The 25,613-nt window shown below is 44.9% G+C and overlaps 1 protein-coding gene and 1 pseudogene across 15 annotated transcripts in view; one reads left to right on the plus strand and one right to left on the minus strand.

The window, feature by feature from the left end:
• The first annotated feature begins 481 nt into the window (after nucleotides 1–481).
• LOC129863285 (coxsackievirus and adenovirus receptor homolog) lies at nucleotides 482–9,423 on the plus strand (annotated as a pseudogene).
• A 5,422-nt stretch (nucleotides 9,424–14,845) lies between these two features.
• LOC129864066 (guanine nucleotide exchange factor VAV2-like) overlaps nucleotides 14,846–25,613 on the minus strand; it is a 249,802-nt gene continuing 239,034 nt past the window's right edge. For 6 of the 15 annotated variants that reach the window (XM_055936632.1, XM_055936630.1, XM_055936625.1 and 3 more), the window contains 12 exons: nucleotides 22,551–22,639; nucleotides 22,336–22,349; nucleotides 22,104–22,125; nucleotides 21,660–21,787; nucleotides 21,444–21,515; nucleotides 21,283–21,347; nucleotides 20,574–20,690; nucleotides 18,682–18,769; nucleotides 18,431–18,572; nucleotides 17,511–17,597; nucleotides 16,912–17,066; nucleotides 14,846–16,667 (listed from right to left, as the gene is read on the minus strand). In XM_055936632.1, coding sequence (XP_055792607.1) covers nucleotides 16,620–16,667; nucleotides 16,912–17,066; nucleotides 17,511–17,597; nucleotides 18,431–18,572; nucleotides 18,682–18,769; nucleotides 20,574–20,690; nucleotides 21,283–21,347; nucleotides 21,444–21,515; nucleotides 21,660–21,787; nucleotides 22,104–22,125; nucleotides 22,336–22,349; nucleotides 22,551–22,639 — 1,027 coding nt within the window. In that variant the 3' untranslated portion in view covers nucleotides 14,846–16,619. The remainder of the gene's footprint in view (nucleotides 16,668–16,911; nucleotides 17,067–17,510; nucleotides 17,598–18,430; nucleotides 18,573–18,681; nucleotides 18,770–20,573; nucleotides 20,691–21,282; nucleotides 21,348–21,443; nucleotides 21,516–21,659; nucleotides 21,788–22,103; nucleotides 22,126–22,335; nucleotides 22,350–22,550; nucleotides 22,640–25,613) is intronic. The other 9 variants (XM_055936635.1, XM_055936631.1, XM_055936636.1 and 6 more) reach the window with 5 other exon arrangements.

Genomic DNA, 25,613 nt, shown 5'->3' on the forward strand with positions numbered 1-25,613 from the left:
TGTTACAAACTGAATATAAAATAACCTTTTCAGCCTATTTATTCAAGGATGGAAGTCATAAGACTATTCTTTCCCTGAGGTGACTATCTGGTCTCTAGGTGTGTTGCCACGGTAGATAATGCCAGTTCACCCTGATACCCAGAAGACTTCGGTCTCTCTCCTTGAGTATTGTGTTTGCTGTTCTCCTGCTGAACATGTTGTTGAGGTAAATTGCATCTCTCAGTTACTTAATTTCAATGTGCTCTAACAAACTAACACGAGAACACACACAAGGATTCAAGGATAGTTCATCAATGGTTCGTTTCACCATTTAAGAAAATACTTTCAGAGAGAATTATGTAGAAGAAGCTGAATTCAAAATCCCTCTCCACGGTTTTCTAAGCAATAGGCCTACAATAGCTATTCAGTATTAGAAGGTCAAATGCAATAGACTTGAGAACCTGTCAATAGAAATGAAATACTTTACAGTGACAGTATTTGAATGGCCCTAGGTGGCAGCATGTGGGTGTAGCTGACCTCTACCGGGCCACAGACCCCCCAGAGGGCCCACGGGGAGATCCTATCTTAGAATGACCCTGGGGTGTACATACACACCAGAGCCCTCGGACACTGGAGAGCTGGATATTATATTGATATTGAGTGGTCAGGGGTCAGCCCAGATACCACCCAGAAGGGCCAACTGGTGAGTGGCATTGACGTTACAAAGTTACTCTAGGTGAGATCTCATTGTATTGTAAAGATCTCTCCACAACCTTTCAAGCAATCAAAATACATGCTGTTAGATAAAGTGGTTAGTTCATGGGTAGAACCCATTCATTTTCTTCTAACTGCTAAGCTCTTGTTGCTAAGATACAGTGAGCTCCAAAGTATTGGGACAGTGACATTTATTAATTTTGGGGGCTCTTTACTTTGCACTTTGGATTTGAAATGATACAATAACTATGAGGTTAAAGTGCAGACTGTAAGCTTTCATTTTAGAGTATTTTCATCCATATCGTTTAGAAATTACAGCACTTTTTGTACATAGTCCCCCCCCCATTTTAGGAGACCAAAGGTATTGGGACAAATTCCCTTATATGTGTATTAAAATAGTAAAAAGTGAAGTATTTGGTCCCATATTCATAGCATGCAATGATTACAAGCTTGTGACTCTACAAATGGTTGGATGCATTTGCTGTTTGTTTTGGTTGTGTTTCAGATTATCTTGTGCCAAATAGAAATGAATGGTTTCTAGGGAGTTTTTCCTAGCCACCGTGCTTCTACACCTGCATTCTAGCTGTTTGGGGTTTTAGGCTGGGTTTCTGTACAGCACTTCGAGATATTATCTGATGTACGAAGGGCTATATAAAATAAAATTGATTGATTGAATGGTAAATAACGTATTGTGTTATTTTGGAGTCACTTTTATTGTAAATAAGAATATGTTTCCAAAAACTTCTACATTAATGTGGATGTTACCATGATTACGGATAATCCTGAATGAATCGGGAATAATGAGTGAGAAAGTTACATATGCACAAATATCATACCCCCAAGACATGTTAACCTCTCACCATTTTTGGTGGGTATGATATTTGTGCGTCTTATAACTTTCTTACTCATCATTATTCATGATTCTTTCAGGGTTATCCCTAATCATGGTACCATCCATATTAATGTAGAAGGGTTTAGAAACATATTCTATTCGTATTTACAATAAAAGTGACTCCAAAATGACTATGTACAAAAACTGCTGTAATTTCTAAATGGTTCACCTGATATGGAATAAAATTCCCTCAAATTAAAGCTGACAGTCTACATTTTAACCAATAGTCATTGTATCATTTCAAATCCAAAGTACTGGAGTACAGAGCCAGAACAACAACAATGATGTCACTGTCCCAATATTTTAGGAGCTCACTGTATATCAAGCCCCTGCTGATTTTTATCCATATACTTTAGAGTTTTTAAAATGTTGTTCTACGCCGGTGGGAATAAGTACATTCATGGTAACCGTGCTCTAACTAAGGGGCTGGACTTTGCTGCTGGCGACCCTTCCCTGGATGATGTGTCTCTCTCCATCACTTCCCTGTCACCAGCTTATTCTGCCATGACCAAGGTGTCGCTGGTCATGATGAGTGAGACAAGAATTACATTTCAACCTTGACGTGTCAACAATCTGTGTCAACATTCTGCATTATTTAAACCTGGGTGTTGGACTCACACCAGTAGTGTGGCCTGGTTTTAGTTGGCAGTGATGACTAGAATATCTGAAGGTGAGTAGTTTCATGAAAATGTGGTTGGTTTTCTCCTCAAGAGAAATTCACCACTCCATATGTTCATTATCATTGTTATTTTGAGCTCAAGAACCTCCAACTGTACGTCTGAACAATCTTCAGGGTGCAGCAAGACCTTCAAACTGGGGATATGTCAAGTACTTTCACAAAGTGTCACATTAGCAATTGTATGGACTATTCAATGTCAGTTGGATCTAAAACTTTCTCACAATTTCTACAGGTGTATTAGGTTAGGTCAGTTTCCCTAAGCTTCTCCATTCACTCTATCAACCCAAATGTTCCTCTTCTTTTTTCAATTCACCGTTCGTCTTTTACCTTATGTCAATCGGTGCCGCTTTTTCTGTCCTTCTTTCTCTGCTCCCTGCGTGTTATATAGCGACTTTGTGTGTGGTGGGTAAATAAGCTTCGGTGAAAGGAATTACTGTAGTCCACCCTGAATAGAGGTACTACTGTGACAAGTGGCATTGTTTTCAATCAACGGAGACAAAGCAGACACTGTCGGCGACTTGCCTGTCTCTACCCTGACAATCACATACAATTTTAATGGTCACATGCTTTGTAAACAACAGGTGTATCCTAACAGTGAAATGCTTACTTAAGGGCCCTTCCCAACAATGCAGAATACAATAAAAAATAAATAATAATAAATGAATACAGAATGAGCAATGATAACAGGGTACAAGGACACGAGTCCATGTGCAGGGGTACAAGTAAAGCCAATGTGTCTACAGTATGTAGGTGGATGACTCAACATTTAACACTATACACGTCATCTACTACAGCGACTGAAATGACTGCAACACTTAACAAAGAGCTGCTGTTAGTTTCAGAATGTGTGGCAAGGCATAAGTTAGTCCTAAATATATAAAAAAAACTAAAAACATTGTATTTGGGACAAATCATTCACTAAACCCTAAACTTCAACTAAATCTTGTAATAAATCATGTGGAAATTGAGCAAGTTGAGGTGACTAAACTGCTTGGAGTAACCCTGGATTGTAAACTGTCAACGTTTAAAACATATTGATACAACAGTAGCTAAGATGGGGAGAAGTCTGTCCATAATAAAGCACTACTCTGCCTTCTTAACAGCGCTATCAGCAAGGCACTACAGGCCCTAGTTTTGTCGCACCTGGACCACTGTTTAGTGTTGTGGTTAAGTGCCACAAAGAGGGACTTAGGAAAATTGCAATTGGCTTAGAACAGGGCAGCACGGCTGGCCTTTTGATGTACACAGAGGGCTAACATTAATAACATGCATGTCAATCTCTCCTGGCTCAAAGTGGAGGAGAGGTTGACTTCATAACTACTGGCACACAGCTCGGACACCCATGCATAACTACTGGCACACAGCTCGGACACCCATGCATAACTACTGGCACACAGCTCAGACACCCAATTCATAACTACTGGCACACAGCTCGGACTCCCATGCATCACTACTGCACACAGCTCGGACACCCATGCAAAACTACTGGCACACAGCTCGGACTCCCATGCATCACTACTGCACACAGCTCGGACACCCATGCAAAACTACTGGCACACAGCTCGGACACCCATGCATCACTACTGCACACAGCTCGGACACCCATGCAAAACTACTGGCACACAGCTCGGACACCCATGCATCACTACTGGAACACAGCTTGGACACCCATGCATAACTACTGGCACACAGCTCGGACACCCATGTATAACTACTGGCACACAGCTCGGACACCCATGCATCACTACTGGCACACAGCTCGGACACCCATGCATAACTACTGGCACACAGCTCGGACACCCATGCATCACTACTGGCACACAGCTCGGACACCCATGCATCACTACTGGAACACAGCTTGGACACCCATGCATAACTACTGGCACACAGCTCGGACACCCATGTATAACTACTGGCACACAGCTCGGACACCCATGCATCACTACTGGCACACAGCTCGGACACCCATGCATAACTACTGGCACACAGCTCGGACACCCATGCATCACTACTGGCACACAGCTCGGACACCCATGCATAACTACTGGCACACAGCTCGGACACCCATGCATAACTACTGGTACACAGCTCGGACACCCATGCATCACTACTGGCACACAGCTCGGACACCCATGCATCACTACTGGCACACAGCTCGGACACCCATGTATCACTACTGGCACACAGCTCGGACACCCATGCAAAACTACTGGCACACAGCTCGGACACCCATGCATAACTACTGGCACACAGCTCGGACACCCATGCAAAACTACTGGCACACAGCTCGGACACCCATGCATAACTACTGGCACACAGCTCGGACACCCATGCAAAACTACTGGCACACAGCTCGGACACCCATGCATAACTACTGGCACACAGCTCGGACACCCATGCATACCACAAGCAGTGGTGAACCATCATTCAGGGCAGGTGGGGCAGGGGGGGGGGGGGATTACCTGTTTAGCATGTTATTTTGGCATTAATACATGTCACATGTCAATTTGCACACAATGTAATTAAAAATATATATCTTTCAGTTAATAAAGCTGCATACAAACATGGTCTCTTTTTTGCTTACTTGAGTAAGGCAGCTCCAAAATGCAGGTGTTTCAGCCTAGCTCAGTGCTTTCTGTGGTGGTGGTGCAGCCAGTGGAAAATACAGAGTGTAGGTGTTGGTAATGTTCTCTAGTTGCGCCATGACTAGCTCAGTGTTCTGTCACTATTGGGGACAGTACGTCACCGCCAAGTCAAATAGATCAAATAACCTTATTTTTTTCAGAGTTCCCAGTTGTCTTGAAAGCACCATAAATCCAGAGAATGCCAAAAATGGATTGTGTGCTGCTGCATATATGATGTAATATGCCAGGGATATATGTATACTGTAGCTAAGAAAGTAATACTAAGTGTATGTTGGATGGCGCCAGAGAGAATGGCTAACATTTGCATGCTCCAAACCAACTGTGCTATTTTGTTATTTTTTTAAACTTATTTTGTACATAATGATGCTGATACCGTTTCTTATGACTGAAAATAACTTCTGGACATCAGAACAGCGATTACTCACCTCGAATTGGAAGAAGCTTTTTCCTTTAATGAATCTGACGAGAAGGATATACTGCTTTCCCGGGAACAGGCCCAAATCCCCATCAATTATGTGAAGAAAAGACAGAGAAAAAGGGGGCGGAGGTCGGAATGCCTTCTGAGAATTCGTAGGTGAGCGAGTAAACTCCCACTGCCATCCGTTCTATTGGCCAACGTGCAATCATTGGAGAATAAAATCAAGCTTATCCTAGCAACGAGATATTAAAAACTGTAATATCTTATGTTTCACCAAGTCATGGCTGAATGACGACACGGATAAAAGAGAGCTAGAGGGATTTCCCATGCACCGGTAGAACAGAGAAGCTACGTCTGGTAAGACGAGGGGTGGGGGTGTGGGTATATTTGTCAATAACAGCTGGTGCACGATGTCTAATATTAAACCAACTCAATAAGGCCATAAGCAAACAAAAAAATCCTCATCCAGAAGCGGCGCTCCTAGTGGCCGGGGACTTTAATGCAGACAATTTTAAATCAGTTTTACCGTATTTCTACCAGCATGTCACATGTGCAAACAGAGGGAAAAAAAACTCTAGACCACCTTTACTCCACACACAGAGATGCATGCAAACCTCTCCCCCGCCCTCCATTTGGCAAATCTGACCATAATTATATCCTCCCGATTCCTACTTACAAGAAAAAACTAAAGCAGAAAGTACCAGTGACTCGCTCAATACGGAAGTGGTCAGATGACAACCATGTGACAGGGCTTGAAAACTATTACAGACTACAAAGAGAAAACCAGACGCGAGCTGCCCTGTCACGCGAAACTACCAGACACGAGCTAAATGCACTTTATGCTCGCTTCGAGGCAAGCAACACTGAAGCATGCACGAGAGCACCAGCTGTTCTGGACGACTGTGTGATAATGCTCTCGGTAGCGGATGTGAGCAAAACCTTTAAACAGGTCAACATTCACAAAGCCGTGGGCCAGACGGATTACCAGGACGTGTACTCAAAGCATCCGCAAACCAACTGGCAAGTGTCTTCACTGAGTCTGTAATACCAACATGTTTCAAGCAGACCACCATAGTCCCTGTGCCCAAGGAAGCAAAGGTAACCTACCTAAATGATTATTGCCCTGTAGCACTCACGTCAGTAGCCATGAAGTGCTTTGAAAGGTTGGTCATGGCTTACATCAACAGCATTCTACTGGATTACGTAGACCCATTCCAATTCGCATACCGAACCAACAGATCCACAGATGATGCAATCTCAATTGCACTCCACACTGCCCTTTCCCACCTGGACAAAAGGAACACCTATGTGAGAATGCTGTTCTTTGACTACAGCTCAGCGTTCAACACCATAGTGCCCACGAAGCTCATCACTAAGCTAAGGACCCTGGGACTAAACACCTCCCTCTGCAACTGGATCCTGGACTTGCTGATGGGCCGCCATAAGGTGGGAAGGGTAGGCAACAACACATCTGCCACGCTGATCCTCAACACTGGGGCCCCTCAGGGGTGTGTACTTAGTCCCCTCCTGTATTCCCTGTTCACCCATGACTGCATGGCCAAACAACTCCAACACCATCATTATGTTTGCTGACGACAACAGTGGTAGGCCTCATCACCGACAACAATGAGACAGCCTATATGTAGGAGGTCAGAGACTTGGTAGTGTGGTGCCAGGACAACAACCTCTCCCTCAATGTGATCAAGACAAAGAAGCTGATCGTGGACTACTAAACAGGCCCCCATTAACATCGAAGGAGCTGTAGTGGAGCGGGTCGAGAGTTTCAAGTTCCTTGGTGTACACATCCCCAACGAACTATCATGGTCCAAACACACTAAGACAGTTGTGAAGAGAGCACGACAACACCTTTTCCCCCTCAAGAGATTGAAAAGATTTAACATGGGTCCTCAGATCGTCAAAAAGTTCTACAGCTGCACCATCGAAAGGTTCCTGACCGGTTGCATCACCACCTGGTATGACAACTGCTCGGCATCTGACCGTAAAGCGCTACAGAGGGTAGTGCGTATGGCCCAGTACATCACTGGGGCCAAGCTTCCTGCCATCCAGGACCAATATAATAGGTGGTGTCAGAGGAAAGCCCAAACAATTGTCAGAGACTCCAGTCACCTGTACCCCCACATATTGACTCGGTACCCCCTGTACACAGCCTTGTTATTGTTATTTTATTGTGTTACTATTTATTATTTTTTACTTTAGTTTATTTGGTAAATATTTTCTTAACTCATCTTGAACTGCACTGTTGGTTAAGGGCTTGTAAGTAAGCATTTCACGGTAAGGTCTACACTTGTTGTATTCAGCGCATGTGACAAATACAGTTGATTTGATGTTGTGTATTAAGCTGTTAGTAGCCTCTCCCTAATAATTTGGTCTATTTTCCCCTCTTAATTTTGCCTGCTGTTCTGACTTGGTGGTGCACATGTAGCCTATAACCTGTTTTTGTCACACCTGAATCTGTCTTTGTGCTTGTCTCCACACCCCTCCAGGTGTCACTCATCTTCCCCATTATCCCCAGTGTATTTATACCTGTGTTCTCGGTTTGTCTGTTGCCAGTTCGTTTTGTCCAACAAACCTACAAGCGTTTTTCCCCTTGCTCCTGTCTTTTTCTATAGTTCCTGTTTTCTAGTTTTCCCGGTTTTGACCATTCTGCCTGCCTTGACCCTGAGACTGTCTGCCATTCTGTACCTTTTGACTCTGATCTGGAATACTGACCTCTGGCTGCCCTTAACCTATCGTTTTGCCTGCCCCTGTTCTAGTAATAAACTTCTGTTACTTCGACACTGCATCTGGGTCTTCCCTAAAACGTGATCGTTTTAGAGGAATGTAATCATCAAATTTTGTAAGAGCTTTCATTATCTGCGTATATGCCCCCTTTATTTATCCTATGGTTCTGACTTGGTGTCAGATGTTCTGAATTCTGTCGCTGTACATTTCAAAAGTGCCAAACAAATTGTTATATTGTCTACGTCCGTCCAAGCTCGCTGATTGTCTTGATCGAAATTATGGATTGCCTCTTATGCACTTGTTGTCCCCTTATGCCATAGTTTGTACATCTCAATTGTCATTAGAAACCACATTTGTTTAAGTAAGTCAGCCATAACAGCTATGTTTTTTTAAAGGCAGTAAATGAGGCTGAATTAACTGTTTCGCTGCCAGACAAGGCTACCCTGATAGCCAGGTGTAGCAGTGGTAAGGTGTTGGTACTGCTGTTGGGACCACTTTATGTAGGCCCTAACAGTTTGTGGGCACCGTTTGTCACCGTTATAGTGCAATGAATGTATTGTTTAGTGTTGTGGTGTAATGGCTTTGCTGGCATGCATCCCACTTTTTATTTATATTTTTGCCCCACCAAGATTTACATGCTAAAATCAAGACATGCCACCAGAGGTCAGACTATGGGAGGCGCACAGTACTACAAAGGGCCATTATTACATGGAACTCTATTCCACATCAAGTAATTCATGCAAGCAGTAAAATTTGACAAAACACATATAAAAATACACCTTATGGAACAGCGGGGACTGTGAAGCAACACAAACATAGGCACAGACACATACATACACACACACGCACTATACACACAAGTACACAAGGGATTTTGTGTTGTAGGTAGTAGAGTAGGGGCCTGAGGGCACACAATTAATATGTTGTGAAATCTGTTGTGAATGTATTGTAAGGTTTTTAAAATGTTATAAATGCGTACATTTTTCTGTTCCCCAGGAAGTGTAGCTGCTGACCTTGGCTTTATTTAGTAAATACGTCATAGTTACCGCAAATAAAATATTACAGAGGTGTTTCTTTTCTAATGTTAAGGTAGAAATATGCACTGTATCTTTTATTCATTCAGTTGTATCAAACTGAGAGAGCAGAAATTAGTCAAATTGTTATTCCTTTGTCAGTGCATCCATCAGTGCCTAAATGCTGGGTGGTGATGGCTGTCTCCCTGCACTGTAAATCATCCCAGGGGTCCTCTCCCCTCAACTATGCATGGACGAGAGAGAGAGAAGTCCCATCCACAGCCACGCAGAGTAAGTCTGACCTCTACTGGTTTCATGGTAAATCACAGCATGAGAGCTAATTTTTATATAAATGTATCTCATTTGAAGTAGGTACTCACTCACTCAGTCAGTCATTCAGTCATTCACTCAGTCACTCATACACTTAGTCACCCACTGTCGTCAGTCAGTCATTCACTCACTGTCGTCAGTCTCTCACTGAGTCTCTCACTCACTGTTGTCACTCACTCACTCACTCACTGTTGTCACTCACTCACTCAATCACTCACGCACTGTCGTCAGTCAGTCAGTCACTCACTGACTGTTGTCAGTCAGTCTCTAACTGACTGTCGTCGGTCAGTCTCACTCACTGTCGTCAGAAGGTCCGTCACTCGCTGTCGTCAGTCACTCACTCACTCACTGACTGTCGTCAGTCAGTCAGTCTCTCACTGACTGTCGTTGGTCAGTCTCTCAGTCACTGTCGTCAGTCTCTCAGTCACTGTCGTCAGTCAGTCAGTCAGTCACTCACTCATTCACTCACTGTCATCAGGCAGTCAGTCACTCACTCACTCACTGTCGTCAGTCAGTCAGTCACTCACTGTCGTCAGTCAGTCAGTCAGTCACTCACATCAGTCAGTCAGTCAGTTAGTCAGTCACTCACATCAGTCAGTCACTCACTGTCGTCAGTCACTTACTCACTCACTGTCGTCAGTCACTTACTCACTCACTATCGTCAGTCACTCACTCACTCACTGTCATCCGTCAGTCAGTCAGTCACTCAATGTCGTCAGTCAGTCAGTCAGTCAGTCAGTCACTCACTCACTCACTCACTGTCATCAATCAGTCAGTCAGTCACTCACTGTCATCACTCAGTCACTCAGTCACTGTCGCCAGTCATTCACTCACTGTCAGTCACTCACTCACTGTCGGCAGTTAGTCAGTCACTCAATCACATCAGTCAATCACTCACTCACTGTCGTCAGTCAGTCACTCACCCACTGACATCAGTCACTCAATAACTGTCACTCACTCACTCACTCACTCACTGTCGTCAGGCAGTCACTCACTGTCATCAGTCAGTCAGTCACTCACTGTCGAGAGTCAGTCAGTCAGTCACTGTCAACATTCAGTCAGTCAGTCACTCACTCAATGTTGTCAGTTAGTTAGTCACTCACTCACTCAATGTCGTCAGTGAGTTAGTCAGTCACTCACTCAATGTCGTCAGTGAGTCCGTCAGTCACTCACTCACTCACTCAGTCGTCAGTCAGTCAGTCACTGTGGTCAGTCAGTCAGTCAGTCAGTCACTCACTCACTGTGGTCAGTCAGACATTCATTCACTCACTGTCGTCAGTCAGTCACTCACTCACTTACTGTCGTCAGTCAGTCACTCAGTCAGTCAGTCAGTCACTCTCGTCAGTCAGTCTGTCTCTCACTCACCATCGTCAGTCAGTCAGTCACTCACTCACTGTCGTCAGTCAGTCAGTAACTCACTCACTGTCGTCAGTCAGTCAGTAACTCACTCACTCTCGTCAGTCAGTCAGTCACTCACTCACTCACGCACTGTCGTCAGGCAGTCAGTCACTCACTCACTGTCGTCAGTGAGTCACTCACTGTCGTCAGTCAGTCACTCACTCACTGTCGTCAGTCAGTCACTCACTCACTGTCATCAGTCAGTCTGTCACTCACTCACTGTTGTCAGTCACTCACTGTCGTCAGTTAGTCAGTCAGTCACTCACTGTCATCAGTCAGTCAGTCTCTCACTGTCATCAGTCACTCACTCACTATCGTCAGTTAGTCATTCACTCACTGTCATCAGTCAGTCAGTCACTTACTCACTCACTGTCGTCAGTCAGTCTGTCACTCACTCACTGTTGTCAGTCAGTCACTCACTGTCGTCAGTTAGTCAGTCAGTCACTCACTGTCGTCAGTCAGTCAGTCACTCACTGTCGTCAGTCAATCAGTCACTCCCTCACTGTCGTCAGTCAGTCAGTCAGCCAGTCACTGTCGTCAGTCAGTCAGTCAGTCACTCACTGTCGCCAGTCAGTCAGTCACTCACTGTCGTCAGTCAGTCACTCACTCACTCTCGTCACTCACTCACTCAATCACTGTCGTCAGTCAGTCAGTCACTCACTGTCGTCAGCCAGTCACTCACTGTCGTCAGTCAGACATTCATTCACTCACTGTCGTCAGTCAGTCACTCACTCACTGTCGTCAGTCAGTCACTCACTCACTGTCGTCAGTCAGTCATTCACTCACTGTCGTCAGTCAGTCAGTCATTCACTCACTGTCGCAAGACACTCACTCACTGTCGTCAGTCAGTCAGTAACTCGCTCACTGTCGTCAGTCAGTCAGTCAGTCAGTCACTCACTGTCGTCAGTCAGTCACTTACCGTCGTCAGTCAGTCACTCACTCACTGTCATCAGTCAGTCACTCACTCACTGTCGTCAGTCAGTCAGTCTCTCACTGTCGTCAGTCAGTCTCTCACTGTCGTCAGTCAGTCTCTCACTGTCGTCAGTCAGTCAGTCTCTCACTGTCGTCAGTCAGTCTCTCACTGTCGTCAGTCAGTCAGTCTCTCACTGTCGTCAGTCAGTCAGTCTCTCACTGTCGTCAGTCAGTCAGTCTCTCACTGTCATCAGTCAGTCAGTCACTCACTCACTGTCGTCAGTCACTCACTCACTCACTGTTATCAGTCAGTCAGTCACATACTCACTCACTCACTGTCGTCAGTCAGTCAGTCAGTCAGTCACTCTCGTCAGTCAGTCACTCACTGTCGTCAGTCAGTCACTCATTGTCGTCAGTCAGTCAGTCACTCACCGTCATCAGTCAGTCAGTCACTCAAGGTCGTCAGTGTGTCAGTCACTCACTCACTCACTGACTCACTCACTCACTCACTCACTGTCATCAGTCAGTCACTCACTGTCGTCAGTCAGTCAATCAGTCACTCACTCACTGTCGTCAGTCAATCAGTCACTCACTCACTGTCGTCAGTCAGTCACTGTCGTCAGTCAGTCACTGTCGTCAGTCAGTCACTCACTCGCTGTCGTCACTCACTCACTCAATCACTGTCGTCAGTCACTCACTCACTGTCATCAGTCAGTCAGTCAGTCACTCACTGTCGTCAGTCAGTCAGTCACTCAGTCACTCACTGTCGTCAGTCAGACATTCATTCACTCACTGTTGTCAGTCAGTCACTCCTTCACTCACTGTCGTCAGTCAGTCAGTCAGTCAGTCACTCATTCTCGTCAGTCAGTCAGTCAGTCAGTCAGTCACTCTCGTCAGTTTCGTCTGTCTGTCATTCACTCACTGTCGTCAGTCAGTCATTCACTCACTGTCGTCAGTCAGTCAGTCACTCACTCACTGTCGTCAGTCAGTAACTTACTCACTGTCGTCAGTCAGTCACTCACCGTCGTCAGTCAGTCAGTCACTGTCATCAGTCAGTCAGTCACTCACTCTCTCACTGTCGTCAGTCAGTCACTCACTGTCATCACTTAGTCAGTCAGTCACTCACCGTCGTCAGTCACTCACTGTCATCAGTCAGTCTCTCACTGTCGTCAGTCAGTCTCTTACTGTCGTCAGTCAGTCAGTCTCTCACTGTCATCAGTGAGTCAGTCACTCACTCACTGTCATCAGTCAGTCAGTCACTGACTCACTCGCTCACTGTCGTCAGTCAGTCAATCACTCACTCTCGTCAGTCAGTCACTCACTGTCGTCAGTCACGCATTCACTCACTGTCGTCAGTCAATCAGTCACTCACTCACTGTCGTCAGTCAATCAGTCACTCACTCACTGGCGTCAGTCAGTCAGTCAGTCACTGTCGTCAGTCAGTCAGTCAGTCACTGTCGTCAGTCAGTCACTCACTCACTGTCGTCACTCACTCGCTCACTCACTGTCGTCAGTCAGTCAGTCAGTCAGTCACTCACTGTCGTCAGTCAGTCAGTCACTCACTGTCGTCAGTCAGTCAGTCACTCACTGTCGTCAATCAGTCAGTCACTCACTCACTGTCGTCAGTCACTCACTCACTCTCGTCGGTCACTCACTCTCACTCTGTCACTCAAACACTTAGTCAGTCATTCACTCACTTCAAACCACAAAAAAGTGAAAAAGTTCCTTCACCTGGTGCTTCTTCCTCTGTCTCCCTAGCTCCTATCAGGACTGATAATGGGTACTTTGATGTGGTTTCTACTGCTCATCCTCATTATGGCGATACTTATCTGGCTTCTCATCTACAAGTGTGATGCAATATCAGGTATGGAAGAACATACTGTTGTCACACTACGAATGTAGATGGTTCTGTGGCCATACTGCTGTTTCATCTTGCCCCCTCACCCCCCTGGCACCTCTTCTTCTTCCCGCAGGGAGGATGTCCCAGCCCCAGAAAGCCGGCCACAGAGCCGATACCCGGCCAGGGCACAAGCCTCCACCCTGGGGTAGCCTACAGCCAGCTGGGCACACACACATCCCATCCACCAGCACTGAATATACACCTGTCAAATATGACAGCAGATACGGCTATGCAGTTTGATCGGAGAGAAAATTATGACTATTATTTGTTTAACAGGGTGAATGAGATGCATGTACTGTGAACAAAGAGAGCACATTCCCTATTGTGACTGAAAAGGTACATCATCAGTGGGTTTTAATCATATTAGAAAAATAATTCATGAAAGACCCTGAGACATGCACTCTGATGTTATGTACCTTTAGACTCAATGATGATATCCTTTAGGCATCAGGATATCAACCTATCAGAGTTCTGAAGTCTGAAATCAGTTTGTAACTGTGTTAATTTTCTGGAAATGTGCACTAGTTTAATACTTGAACGTTTTGTCCTTATAGCAGCACTTTATTATGTGTGTGTGTGTGTGTGTGTGTGTGTGTGTGTGTGTGTGTGTGTGTGTGTGTGTGTGTGGCACACATAAATGTCCCTACTCTGTAATCTGTCATCAAAGCTTCTAAGTGACACACACACTGCATTACAAGGGAGTGTAAAAAAACTACTTCATTCCTCATCCAAGGTCATTAAATAGGCCATGTGAAACAGTGTACAGACTTACCACCTGAAGAAGTGGGGCAAAGTAGTCATGCGAAGCCAGCCCAGATGTTGTATTCTCACGTTCAATATGCTAACAGCTGCTCCTCATGTTGTTGTGTCATCAGACGTCCACAAGATGGCGCCTATAAACCATCACATTTCCCTCTGATTTCTCAAAGTTCCAAATGACATCTGGACATATTAGGTATTGTATTAGGTATTTGACAAGGCTTTGTTAAAAAAATAATAACAATAAAATATTATTTAGCTCGTAAAACAACAGAAACATCAAATTTAGGCAAAAAGAGAAATATTTATTTCATGATAGACCTCATTTTGGAAATACTCGACCGTTCAAAAAAATGTACACGATTAAGTCATTTTTTGAGGATGTACTGACAGGAGTCAAAATATCTATTACCACATGCAATGGGTTTTCTCCACTACACAAACAGCGACTAAGTAATCCCCCCCCCCCCCCCCCTTAGCTAACAAGTACTCCCCTCAAAATGAACTACTTCAATCCTAGATGGCAGGAGTTGTATTTGGGAGTAGTGGGCCTTTGGAATACACACTGCCACATATGGTCAGAAACTTACAGTACTCTTTCCTCTTCCACCACATCAGTCTTAGTTTGTCAGCCAACATCACTGTTTGAATCCTTCTGGTCAGTAGATTATTGTGGGTAGCCTACTTGGCAACTGATCTGGGATGGGACCAGGGAATATGGCAGCCATCTGTATCTCTATCTTCTAATTAAATGGATGTGGTCATTCAGTCAATGATCCAGTGTGGCTGCACTGTTTTCCCTTGGAGCTAGAAAATGTATGACTGCATACCATATGTCCATATTGTGACGCCTTCATATTATGTTCAGGTAGATCATCATAGTATGATGTTGACTTTTTAATTCTGCGTAATTCATAGAGCTGCCATATTACTTCGCCAGTCACCAAAGCAACAAAAGTTGATTTAAATTGTAAACTTGCTGAAGTCCCTGTACCATGTGTCCATTTGTAAAATAAGGCAAGGTACAAACAAACTGATAATACAAATATCTAGGTTAAAGTTCATGCGGACATTAATAAAAAGAGGTTGCATTTGGCTTTAAAATAATTCAGGTTGGTCCAGTTTTCAGCAAGTAAATTTGGTCTTGTTAAAATAAAACAACAAAAACATTGAACACCAAGATAGATTTCCAGTGCATTAAGTGGCTGTTGGACTGACTTAACGTTTCCCTTTTTGCATCCTGTTGATTGTGAGGAGACCCCATAGACGTAAAGTGCTGAGACTGATGTGAACCTTCTATCTGTACACCCATTCTACCTAACATTACACTTTTCTGTGGGTCGCTGTGTTTTCTGGCTGCGACAGGAACAGTTAATACCTCGACTCCAGTGCAATGTTTCTGAGTGCCACTGTCTATCTTCAGTCGGCAAGGGGGACGAATTAATGAACTAACTCCCTTCTTGCACCATTCACATAGAGTGTTGATGACTGGAGCAATCCCAAATGTTCCATCGCCCCCTTCTCTCTTCTTCTCCATCCATAGTCCACTCTGCAGTAGAGGATAGATGGGTAGAGCTCAACTGTAAGCTGCAGATAGTCCATGGACCATGACTGGCGAATCCTGTGAGCATTGACCACACTTCAAAGGCAAGGGCAAGTGTGAGTGTGTGTGTGTGCAAGGCCATTTCTCCTTCCATCTCTCCTGTAAGCCTTCAAGGCATCGCCATGACAACTAAGGCAAAATCTTCCAGCAAAAAGACACAAACCTGTGTCTTGTTCTTTTTGTCTGCTGTGTTGCTAATCTCAACAACACACAATAATTGTTAGGATCTCTGTTAAATAAATTATCTATACATTATATTAGCCCCTCCCATAGACCTGCAACAAAGGAGGAGTCTATCTATGTAATAAAACTATAGGTTCCCAGTATCTGTATGTACTGTATGTTGGGCCTCTCTACAATTTTTCACAGTCCCTGTCAGCCTCTTCAGAACAACAAGAGGCAGACAGACTTCCTCACAGAGATCGAACAAGACAAGATCTTACAAAAAACAACATAAGCAAAGCCGATGCATACAAGTAGGAAGAAAACCGGAGTAGAAACGGTGTTCACTGCAAAATCAGTCTCCAGCAAAAAGTATTCCACATAGTGTTCCCGTGGAAACCAACTAGTCCTCTCTGAGGACTGTGGAGCGAGGTGTGGTGTGATTGGACTGGGGCCGTGGTGACATCAGAGCCTCACTGAACTCCTTCTTCGTCAACGTACGTTGAGGGAAACCATCCAATCTGAAACGTCAACAATGAGATCAGAAACTTAGCAAAAATCTAATACTGTAGCCTAAAGAAAAGCCTTCTAGATTTCAGTGAGGCAAATGCTAGATTAGACAACATTGTAGACTTCACTTTGCGGAAACACTGTACATTAAGATTCTCTCATACCTGTGTAATTACACAGCAATTGCTATAGTAAGAACATTGTAATACCATGAATAACATCTCTTAAGCCCCTCCTATATTCGTTCTCTCTCACCCTGCCATTGGCCTCTCCCTTCCACCACCCCTGGTCTCCTCCAATCTTGCTGTAGATCTTGACGATGTCCCCTTCTCTGAGAGACAGCTCTCTCATATCCCGTGCTGCAAAGTTGTATCTGGCCACCGCTGTGCTGACCACCCTCGGCGTGAATACTGCAGCAATGACATCAGAGCGAGTCCATGGGATAACAGTGCAGAGAGACCAGACACATTGGTGGCCCACAGATAAAGATCATGGGAGAGTGCACAACATTAACAGACAGTAGTGGAGATTAGGGTTGGAGGAGAGGATGGTGCATGAGTGATACGGAGGAGATTGAATCAAGGTGTAGAATCCATTTGACTTTCTAAAGAAACCAGTTCATTCAATGCTCTACTCAATGATGGCACAGTGATGACATATAAAGATAAAGTCGCACATCCTATATGCTCCAAACAATGTAATGTACAGTGATGACACATGACAACAGAGATGAGAACCTATGACAGCAGCTATGAAAGAGTACGGGATGAAAAGGGATGTGAAAAGAGAGAGATGGCTTGCTAGAGGAAAGAGCGAAGAAGAACAAGAGTTGAAGAAAAGGGAGGAGAGAGTACCTGACCAGAAGGGGGCTGAGCTCTGAGAGGAGAAGTTTAGACCCTGAGGACTGAGGAAGGAGAAGTTGTAGGAAGCACCAATGGCTGCTGAGACAGGCAGTGGAAGAGAGAACAAGAAAGAGAGAAAGAGAGAGAGAGAGAGAAAGGTAATTCATTAGGGAGCGTGCAATAGCTGGCCAGAGATCAAGGTGGCCAGGCTTTGGACAGATAGCCCCCATGGGAAAAAATGGCCTAAATCAAGAGGGAGAAAAACAATACTCCATTTTATACCCATGCCTCACACACAAATAAAACGACCTTGACAAATGTCCAAGACACCAGGGGCGCTGAATCCTGCTCCTGGCCAGCCAGCCCCTATCCTCTGCCCTGAAGTACACCCCTTCCAACCCCTCCAACCCACACACACACACACAACACGTTCCCATTCATCTCTCCATCCATTTCCACACACTGACCAGAAAAATGGAGGGGAAAAAATGTGTTGTTTGTGCCAGATGGACCTGGCTGGAGAGGGAGAAAGACTATGTGGGAGGCTGGCCAGACCAGAGAGCAGAGCCAAATCATTTATTACACATCTAATGATGAAGAGTGTTCAACAGAGCCTATTCAGCTGGCCAGCCAGCCAGCTCAGGGTCTGAGACAGCTGCCAGAAGCCCCAACCCAGCCTTCCCCCCTCACTCTCTCTTTGGCGGGTTGGTTAGGTCAGGGGAAGTGGTGACTCTGGGAGGGACCGAGCCCTGCAGGGTGACTGGCCTGGCTTGGTGTCTCCTGTTCTGGGAGGAGAAACAAACCGGCAGCCTGTCCCTGTCAGTTAACTCTGTGCCCATAGCCCTGCACTCTCCGTAGAATGCACGCACTAACTCTGAATAGGGATGTCTGTATTGTCAGAGAGTAGAGGAAGAGGGAGGAGGAAGGCTCACCAGGGATGGGCTCACCTGGAGAGCGGGTGCTGGCCCGCGACGCCGGCCCCCGTTCTTTAGATTTGTAGGGATATCGTAATGTTGTGTCTAGCAGCTTGAAACTCTCCTTCAGCGAATGAGACTGATAGTACTCCACCAACTCCTGTCAGACAGAACACAAGAGAAAGAAGCAATAGGGTCCTTCATTAATCATATAAACATTAGAAGTAGTAAGGGGACATTATGTGACTTATTGATGAAAGCTATATTACCAGTAGACTCTCAAACTTCTTAGCCTCAGTGATGTGGATCCAGCTGTCTTTCTCAATGACTTTAATGTGCTTCACTTCATCATTGAACCTGTCGGAAACAAAAGTACTGCAGTGACTAGAGAGGAATCACAGGGAACGGACTGAGTGGGCATGATCTAACTCTAAAGGCATCCCAAACTGTATGACAACTTCCTGGCATTGTACAGTGGTGGCCAAAAGTATTGAGAATGACACAAATATTAATTTTCAAACTGCTACCTCAGTTTGTATGATGGCAATTTGCATATACTCCAGAATGTTATGAAGAGTGATCAAAGTCCCTCTTTGCCATGCAAATGAACTGATTCCCCAAGAAACATTTCCACTTCATTTCAGCCCTGCCACAAAAGGACCAGCTGACATCATGTCAGTGATTCTCTCGTTAACACAGGTGTGAGTGTTGACGAGGACAAGACTGGAGATCACTCTGTCATGCTGATTGAGTTCGAATAACAGACTGGAAGCTTCAAAAGGAGGGTGGTGTTTGGAATCATTGTGCTTCCTCTGTCAATCATGGTTACCTGCAAGGAAACACGTGCCGTCATCATTGCTTTGCACAAAAAGTGCTTCACAGGCAAGGATATTGCTGCCAGTAAGATTGCACCTAAATCAACCATTTATCGGATCATCAAGAACTTCAAGGAGAGCGGTTCAATTGTTGTGAAGAAGGCTTCAGTGCGCCCAAGAAAGTCCAGCAAGCGCCAGGACCGTCTCCTAAAGTTGATTCAGCTGCAGGATCGGGGCACCACCAGTACAGAGCTTGCTCAGGAATAGCAGCAGGCAGGTGTAAGGTGTGAGTGCATCTGCACGCACAGTGAGGCGAAGACTTTTGGAGGGTGGCCTGATGTCAAGAAGGGCAGCAAAGAAGCCACTTCTCTCCAGGAAAAGAATCAGGGACAGACTGATATTCTGCAAAAGGTACAGAGATTGGACTGCTGAGGACTGGGGTAAAGTAATTTTCTCTGATGAATCCCCTTTTCAATTGTTTGAGGCATCCTGAAAAAGCTTGTCCGGAGAAGACAAGGTGAGCACTACCATCAGTCCTGTGTCATGCCAACAGTAAAGCATCCTGAGACCATTCATGTGTGGGGTTGCTTCTCAGCCAAGGGAGTGGGCTCATTAACAATTTTACCTAAGAACACAGCCATGAATAAAGAATGGTACCAACACATCCTCCGAGAGCAACTTCTCCCAACCATCCAGGAACAGTTTGGTGACAAACAATGCCCTTTCCAGCATGATGGAGCACCTTGCCGTAAGGCAAAAGTGATAACTAAGTGGCTCGGGGAACAAAACATCGATATTTTGGGTCCATGGCCAGGTAACTCCCCAGACCTTAATCCCATGGAGAACTTGTGGTCAATCCTCAAGAGGCGGGTGGACAAACAAAAATCCACAAATTCTGACAAACTCCAAGCATTGATTATGCAAGAATGGGCTGCCATCAGTCAGGATGTGGCCCAGAAGTTAACATGACAGCATGCCAGGGCGGATTGCAGAGGTCTTGAAAAAGAAGAGTCAACACTGCAAATATTGACTCTTTGCATCAAGTTCATGTAATTGTCAATAAAAGCCTTTGACACTTATGAAATTCTTGTAATTATACTTCAGTATTCCATAGTAACATCTGACAAAAATATCTAAAGACACTGAAGCAGCATACTTTGTGAAAATTTATATTTGTGTCATTCTCAAAACTTTTGGCCACGACTGTACACTACAAAGATTGAGTCATTCAATAAAGTGACTTGCACTATAAAGTACGCAAAGGAATGGAGGTTTGATAATGTTAGAGATACAGAGAAGTCTCCTGTTATGTACCTTTCCTAGGGCAAATGGTAAACAACACTCACTTGATGCTGATGGCGAACCTCTCTGCCTCAGCAGTCCTCTCTCTGATCAGGTATGTTCCACTGCTGTGGGACTTCAACAGGTTGTCAGCCTGTGTCCGCTCCATGTTGCCAGCAAACCTGACAGGACATTGAGGGGGAACACAGGTCCTTGAAGGACTACAGATACACATAGTAATACACCATCCTAACATAGTAATACACCGAGCTAGCAAAGTAATACACCGTCCTAGCATAGTAATAACCCGTCCTAGCATAGTAATACACCGTCCTAACATAGTAATACACCGTCCTAGCATAGTAATACACATCCTAGCATAGTAATACACCGTCCTAGCATAGTAATACACCGTCCTAACAGAGTAATACGCTGTCTTAACAAAGTAATACACTGTCTTAACGTAGTAATACACTGTCTTAACATAGTAATACACTGTCTTAACATAGTAATACACTGTCTTAACATAGTAATACACTGTATTAACATAGTAATGCCCTGTCTTAACATAGTAATGCCCTGTCTTAACATAGTAATGCACTGTCCTAACATAGTAATGCACTGTCCTAACATAATAATACCACAGTAATACAATTTATTTACTGCAGAGAAATGAGAAGATAGTACTTTCAAACTACACTGAATCATCATTTCAAAATGAGGACATCCCAACTTTTGAAACATGTATGATGTATCCAAGGTGAAGGGTCGTACCAGGGGTATCCATAGTAGTCTGTTTCCCTTGAGGGCTGCCGGCTGGGGAAGGACTGGAACAAAGGCTGTGGTGACAACAACAAAATCAGCATTAGAGAGTTCATAAATAGAGTAGAATCATTAGTGAGTTAATTAATGTGTATGTTTGAGGGGTATTTTACCTTGGGGTCCAAACAAGGCTTTACACAGTTGTTAGGAAAGAAGCCACTCTTCTGGGTTTGGATAAGCTTTCCCTGGGAGAGAGACACTAGGTGTTGATATATAACAACTCTGCTGCTATGGATAGATATAGGAGAATGATATGAATGCTCCTCAGAATGTGTATGTTAGGTGATAACCTATAGTCACTATTTATAGAGGGGAGGGAGTGATTTTACCTCCCACCAGGTGGTGTCAGGTTCCCCCTTCAGCAGCTCGATGAAGTCCCCTGTCTGAAAGGAGAGTGGAGTCTTCCCCGGAGGAACAGGCGTCCCATGATAGTTCCTTACTGCCACCATCTTAGGGCCTAAAGCCAGGATAAAATGCATACTGTAAGATAAACTAAACACTCTTCCAATGGGCTATGAAGACTATACAGAATTCTCCATATACATCTCAACACTTCCATCGCTTGTATTAGTCTACTTAATCAGCGCTTGCATTGTAGTCTTCCACTAGATGGAAGCAGAGAGCTGTAGCTCTAATCCACCTTCCAAACAACTTCAAATTAGTTTGACAGCTTGATAGCAATCTTTATCGAAGTCTGCTGTACATTGTTTTGATTTCTGACTGAGTAACATTACACTGTGCTACGTGAATTCCTGTATACACAGCATTCCTACCTGATGACGGTAGTCCAGGGTCCTGAAAAAGGAAGGATCAACACATAACAGGGTCAAGATAAGGGAGCTCCACAGTGGAGTTATAGCGTTATGATGCTACACAACCAAACAGATGTATCAATCATTTATCAATAATACAGCAATATGAGAACTTCTTCGTGAAACAATAGATTGCATTTTTCAAAGGGTGATGAAGCTGAATGTCTAAGAAGCGGGGGGGTGAAACACTCACCGTGTCGAGTGGATCTGAAAAAATGAGAGAGAAAGAGAAAGGAAGAGAAAGAGCAGTTGGTCAACAAAATGTTACAACTCAGTATTTATTCATGTCCCATTGGACAGTCTGTATCTAGGGAGACTTGTTTGTAACACTTCACATGAAGTTGCTCTTATACCTGTGTAGTTCCACTGTAATGCATAGTACTGGAGTTGAGCGTAAAGTAAACCTACTGATTTTGCAGATGGTGATGCACTCTAGACACTCTTTATGAGCTCCAGTCCCACAGCGGGAACAGTAGTACCCCTGGTAGAAGATCCCCCTGGAGACACAGATAGTGGGGGGGGGGGGGGGGGGGCAGGGGTGAGGAAAAGACACACACTGACAAGCCAATCATGCACAGGATTATTCCTGACCAGCTAGGACATGTCTTTATCTAAACACCACTCTAAATAAAATATACTGTACAACATGCACCATATGGGATGCTGTGCATTTGGAAAGTATTCAGACCCCTTGACTTTTCCAACATTTTGTTACGTTACAGCCTTCTTCTAAAATTGATTAAATTGTTTTTTCCCCCTCTTCAATCTACACACAATACCCCATATAGATATAGCAAAAACAGGTATTAATACATTTTTTGGAAAAAAAACTGAAATATCACATTTCAAATCAAATCAAATTGTATTAGTCACATGCGCCGAATACAACAGGTGTAGACCTTACAGTGAAATGCTTACTTACGAGCCCCTAACCAACAATGCAGTTAAAAAAAATATGGATAAGAATAAGAAATAAAAGTAACAAGTAATTAAAGAGCAGCAGTAAAACAACAATAGCGAGACTATATACAGGGGGTACCGGTACAGAGTCAATGTGCGGGGGCACCGGTTAGTTGAGGTAATATGTACAGGTAGAGTTATTAAAGTGACTATGCATAGATGATAACAACAGAGAGTAGCAGCGGCGTAAAAGAGGGGGAAGCAAATAGTCTGGGTAGCCATTTGATTAGCTGTTCAGTAGTCTTATGGCTTGGGGGTAGAAGCTGTTTAGAAGCCTCTTGGACCTAGACTTGGTGCTCCGGTACTGCTTGCCGTGCGATAGCAGAGAGAACAGTCTATGACTAGGGTGGCTGGAGTCTTTGACAATTTTTGGGGATTTCCTCTGACACCGCTTAGTATCGAGGTCCTGGATGGCAGGAAGCTTGGCCCCAGTGATGTACGGGGCCGTTCGCACTACCCTCTGCAGTGCCTTGCGGTAGGAGGCTGAGCAGTTGCCATACCAGGCAGTGATGCAACCAGTCAGGATGCTCTCGATGGTGCAGCTGTAGAACCTTTTGAGGATCTGAGGACCCATGCCAAATCTTTTCAAACTCCTGAGGGGGAATAGGTCTTGTCGTGCCCTTTTCACAACTGTTTTGGTGTGCTTGGACCATGTTAGTTTGTTGGTGATGTGGACACCAAGGAACTTGAAGCTCTCAAACTGCTCCACTGCAGCCCTGTCGATGAGAATGGGGGCGTGCTCGGTCCTCTTTTTCCTGTAGTCCACAATCATCTACTTTGTCTTGATCACATTGAGGGAGAGGTTGTTGTCACACGGCCAGGTCTCTGACCTCCTCCCTATAGTCTGTCTCGTTGTTGTCGGTGATCAGGCCTACCACTGTTGTGTCATCGGCAAACTTAATGATGGTGTTGGAGTCGCGACTGGCCGTGAAGTCATGAGTGAACAGGGAGTACAGGAGGAGACTGAGCACGCACCCCTGAGGGGCCCCTGTGTTGAGGATGAGCGTTGCGGATGTGTTGTTACCTACCCTTACCACCTGGGGGCGGCCTGTCAGGAAGTCCAGGATCCAGTTGCAGAGGGAGGTGTTTAGTCCCAGGGTCCTTAGAATTATTGATGAGCTTTGAGGGCACTATGGTGTTGAACGCTGAGCTGTAGTCAATGAATAGCATTCTCACATAGGTGTTCCTTTTGTCCAGCTGGGAAAGGCCAGTGTGGAGTGCAATAAAAATGGCATCATCTGTGGATCTGTTGGGGAGGTATGCAAATTGGAGTGGATCTAGGGTTTCTGGGATAATGGTGTTGATGTCAGCCATGACCAGCCTTTCAAAGCACTTCATGGCTACAGACGTGCGTACTACGGGTCGGTAGTCATTTAGGCAGGTTACCTTAGTGTTCTTGGGAACAGGCACCATGGTGATCTGCTTAAAACATGTTGGTATTACAGACTCGGACAGGGAGAGGTTGAAAATGTCAGTGAAGACACTTGCCAGTTGGTCAGCGCATGCTCGCAGTACACGTCCTGGTAATCTGTCTGGCCCTGTGGCCTTGTAAATGTTGACCTGTTTAAACGTCTTACTCGCAACGGCTGCGGAGAGCGTAATCACACACTCTTCCGGAACAGCTGGTGCTCTCATGCATGTTTCAGTGTTATTTGCCTCGAAGCGAGCATAGAAGTAGTTTAGCTCGTCTGGTAGGCTCATGTCACTGGGCAGCTCTCGGCTGTGCTTCCCTTTGTAGTCTGTAATGGTTTGCAAGCGCTGCCACGTCCGACGAGCGTCAGAGCCGGTGTAGTACGATTCGATCTAGTCCTGTATTGACGCTTTGCCTGTTTGATGGTTCGTCGGAGGGCATAGCGGGATTTATTATAAGCTTCTGGGTTAGAGTCCAGCTCCTTGAAAGCAGCAGCTCTAGCCTTTAGCTCAGTGCGGATGTTGCCTGTAATCCATGGCTTCGTGTTGGTGTATGTACGTACGGTCACCATGGGGACGACGTCATCGATGCACTTATTGATGAAGCCAATGACTGATGTGGTGTACTCCTAAATGCCATCGGAGGAATCTCGGAACATATTCAAGTCTGTGCTAGCAAAACAGTCCTGTAGCTTAGCATCTGCTTCATCTGACCACTTCTTTATTGATCTAGTCACTGGTGCTTCCTGCTTTAATTTTTGCTCGTAAGCAGGAATCAGGAGGATAGAATTATGATCATATTTGCAAAATAGAGGGCGAGGGAGAGCTTTGTCTGCGCCTCTGTGTGTGGAGTAAAGGTGGTCCAGAGTTTTTCCCCCTCTGGTTGCATATTTAACATGCTGGTAGAAATGTGGTAAAACGGATTTAAGTTTCCCTGAATAAAGTCCCCAGCCACTAGGAGCGCCGCCTCTGGATGAATGTTTTCTTGTTTGCTTATGGCGGAATAGAGCTCAATCAATGCTGTCTTAGTGCCAGCCTCAGTCTGTGGTGGTATGTAAACAGCTATGAAAAATATAGATGAAAACTCTCTAGGTAGATTGT

The sequence above is a fragment of the Salvelinus fontinalis genome, chromosome 10 (assembly GCF_029448725.1).
Source record: "Salvelinus fontinalis isolate EN_2023a chromosome 10, ASM2944872v1, whole genome shotgun sequence".
In the NCBI taxonomy this organism is placed as follows: Eukaryota; Metazoa; Chordata; class Actinopteri; order Salmoniformes; family Salmonidae; genus Salvelinus; species Salvelinus fontinalis.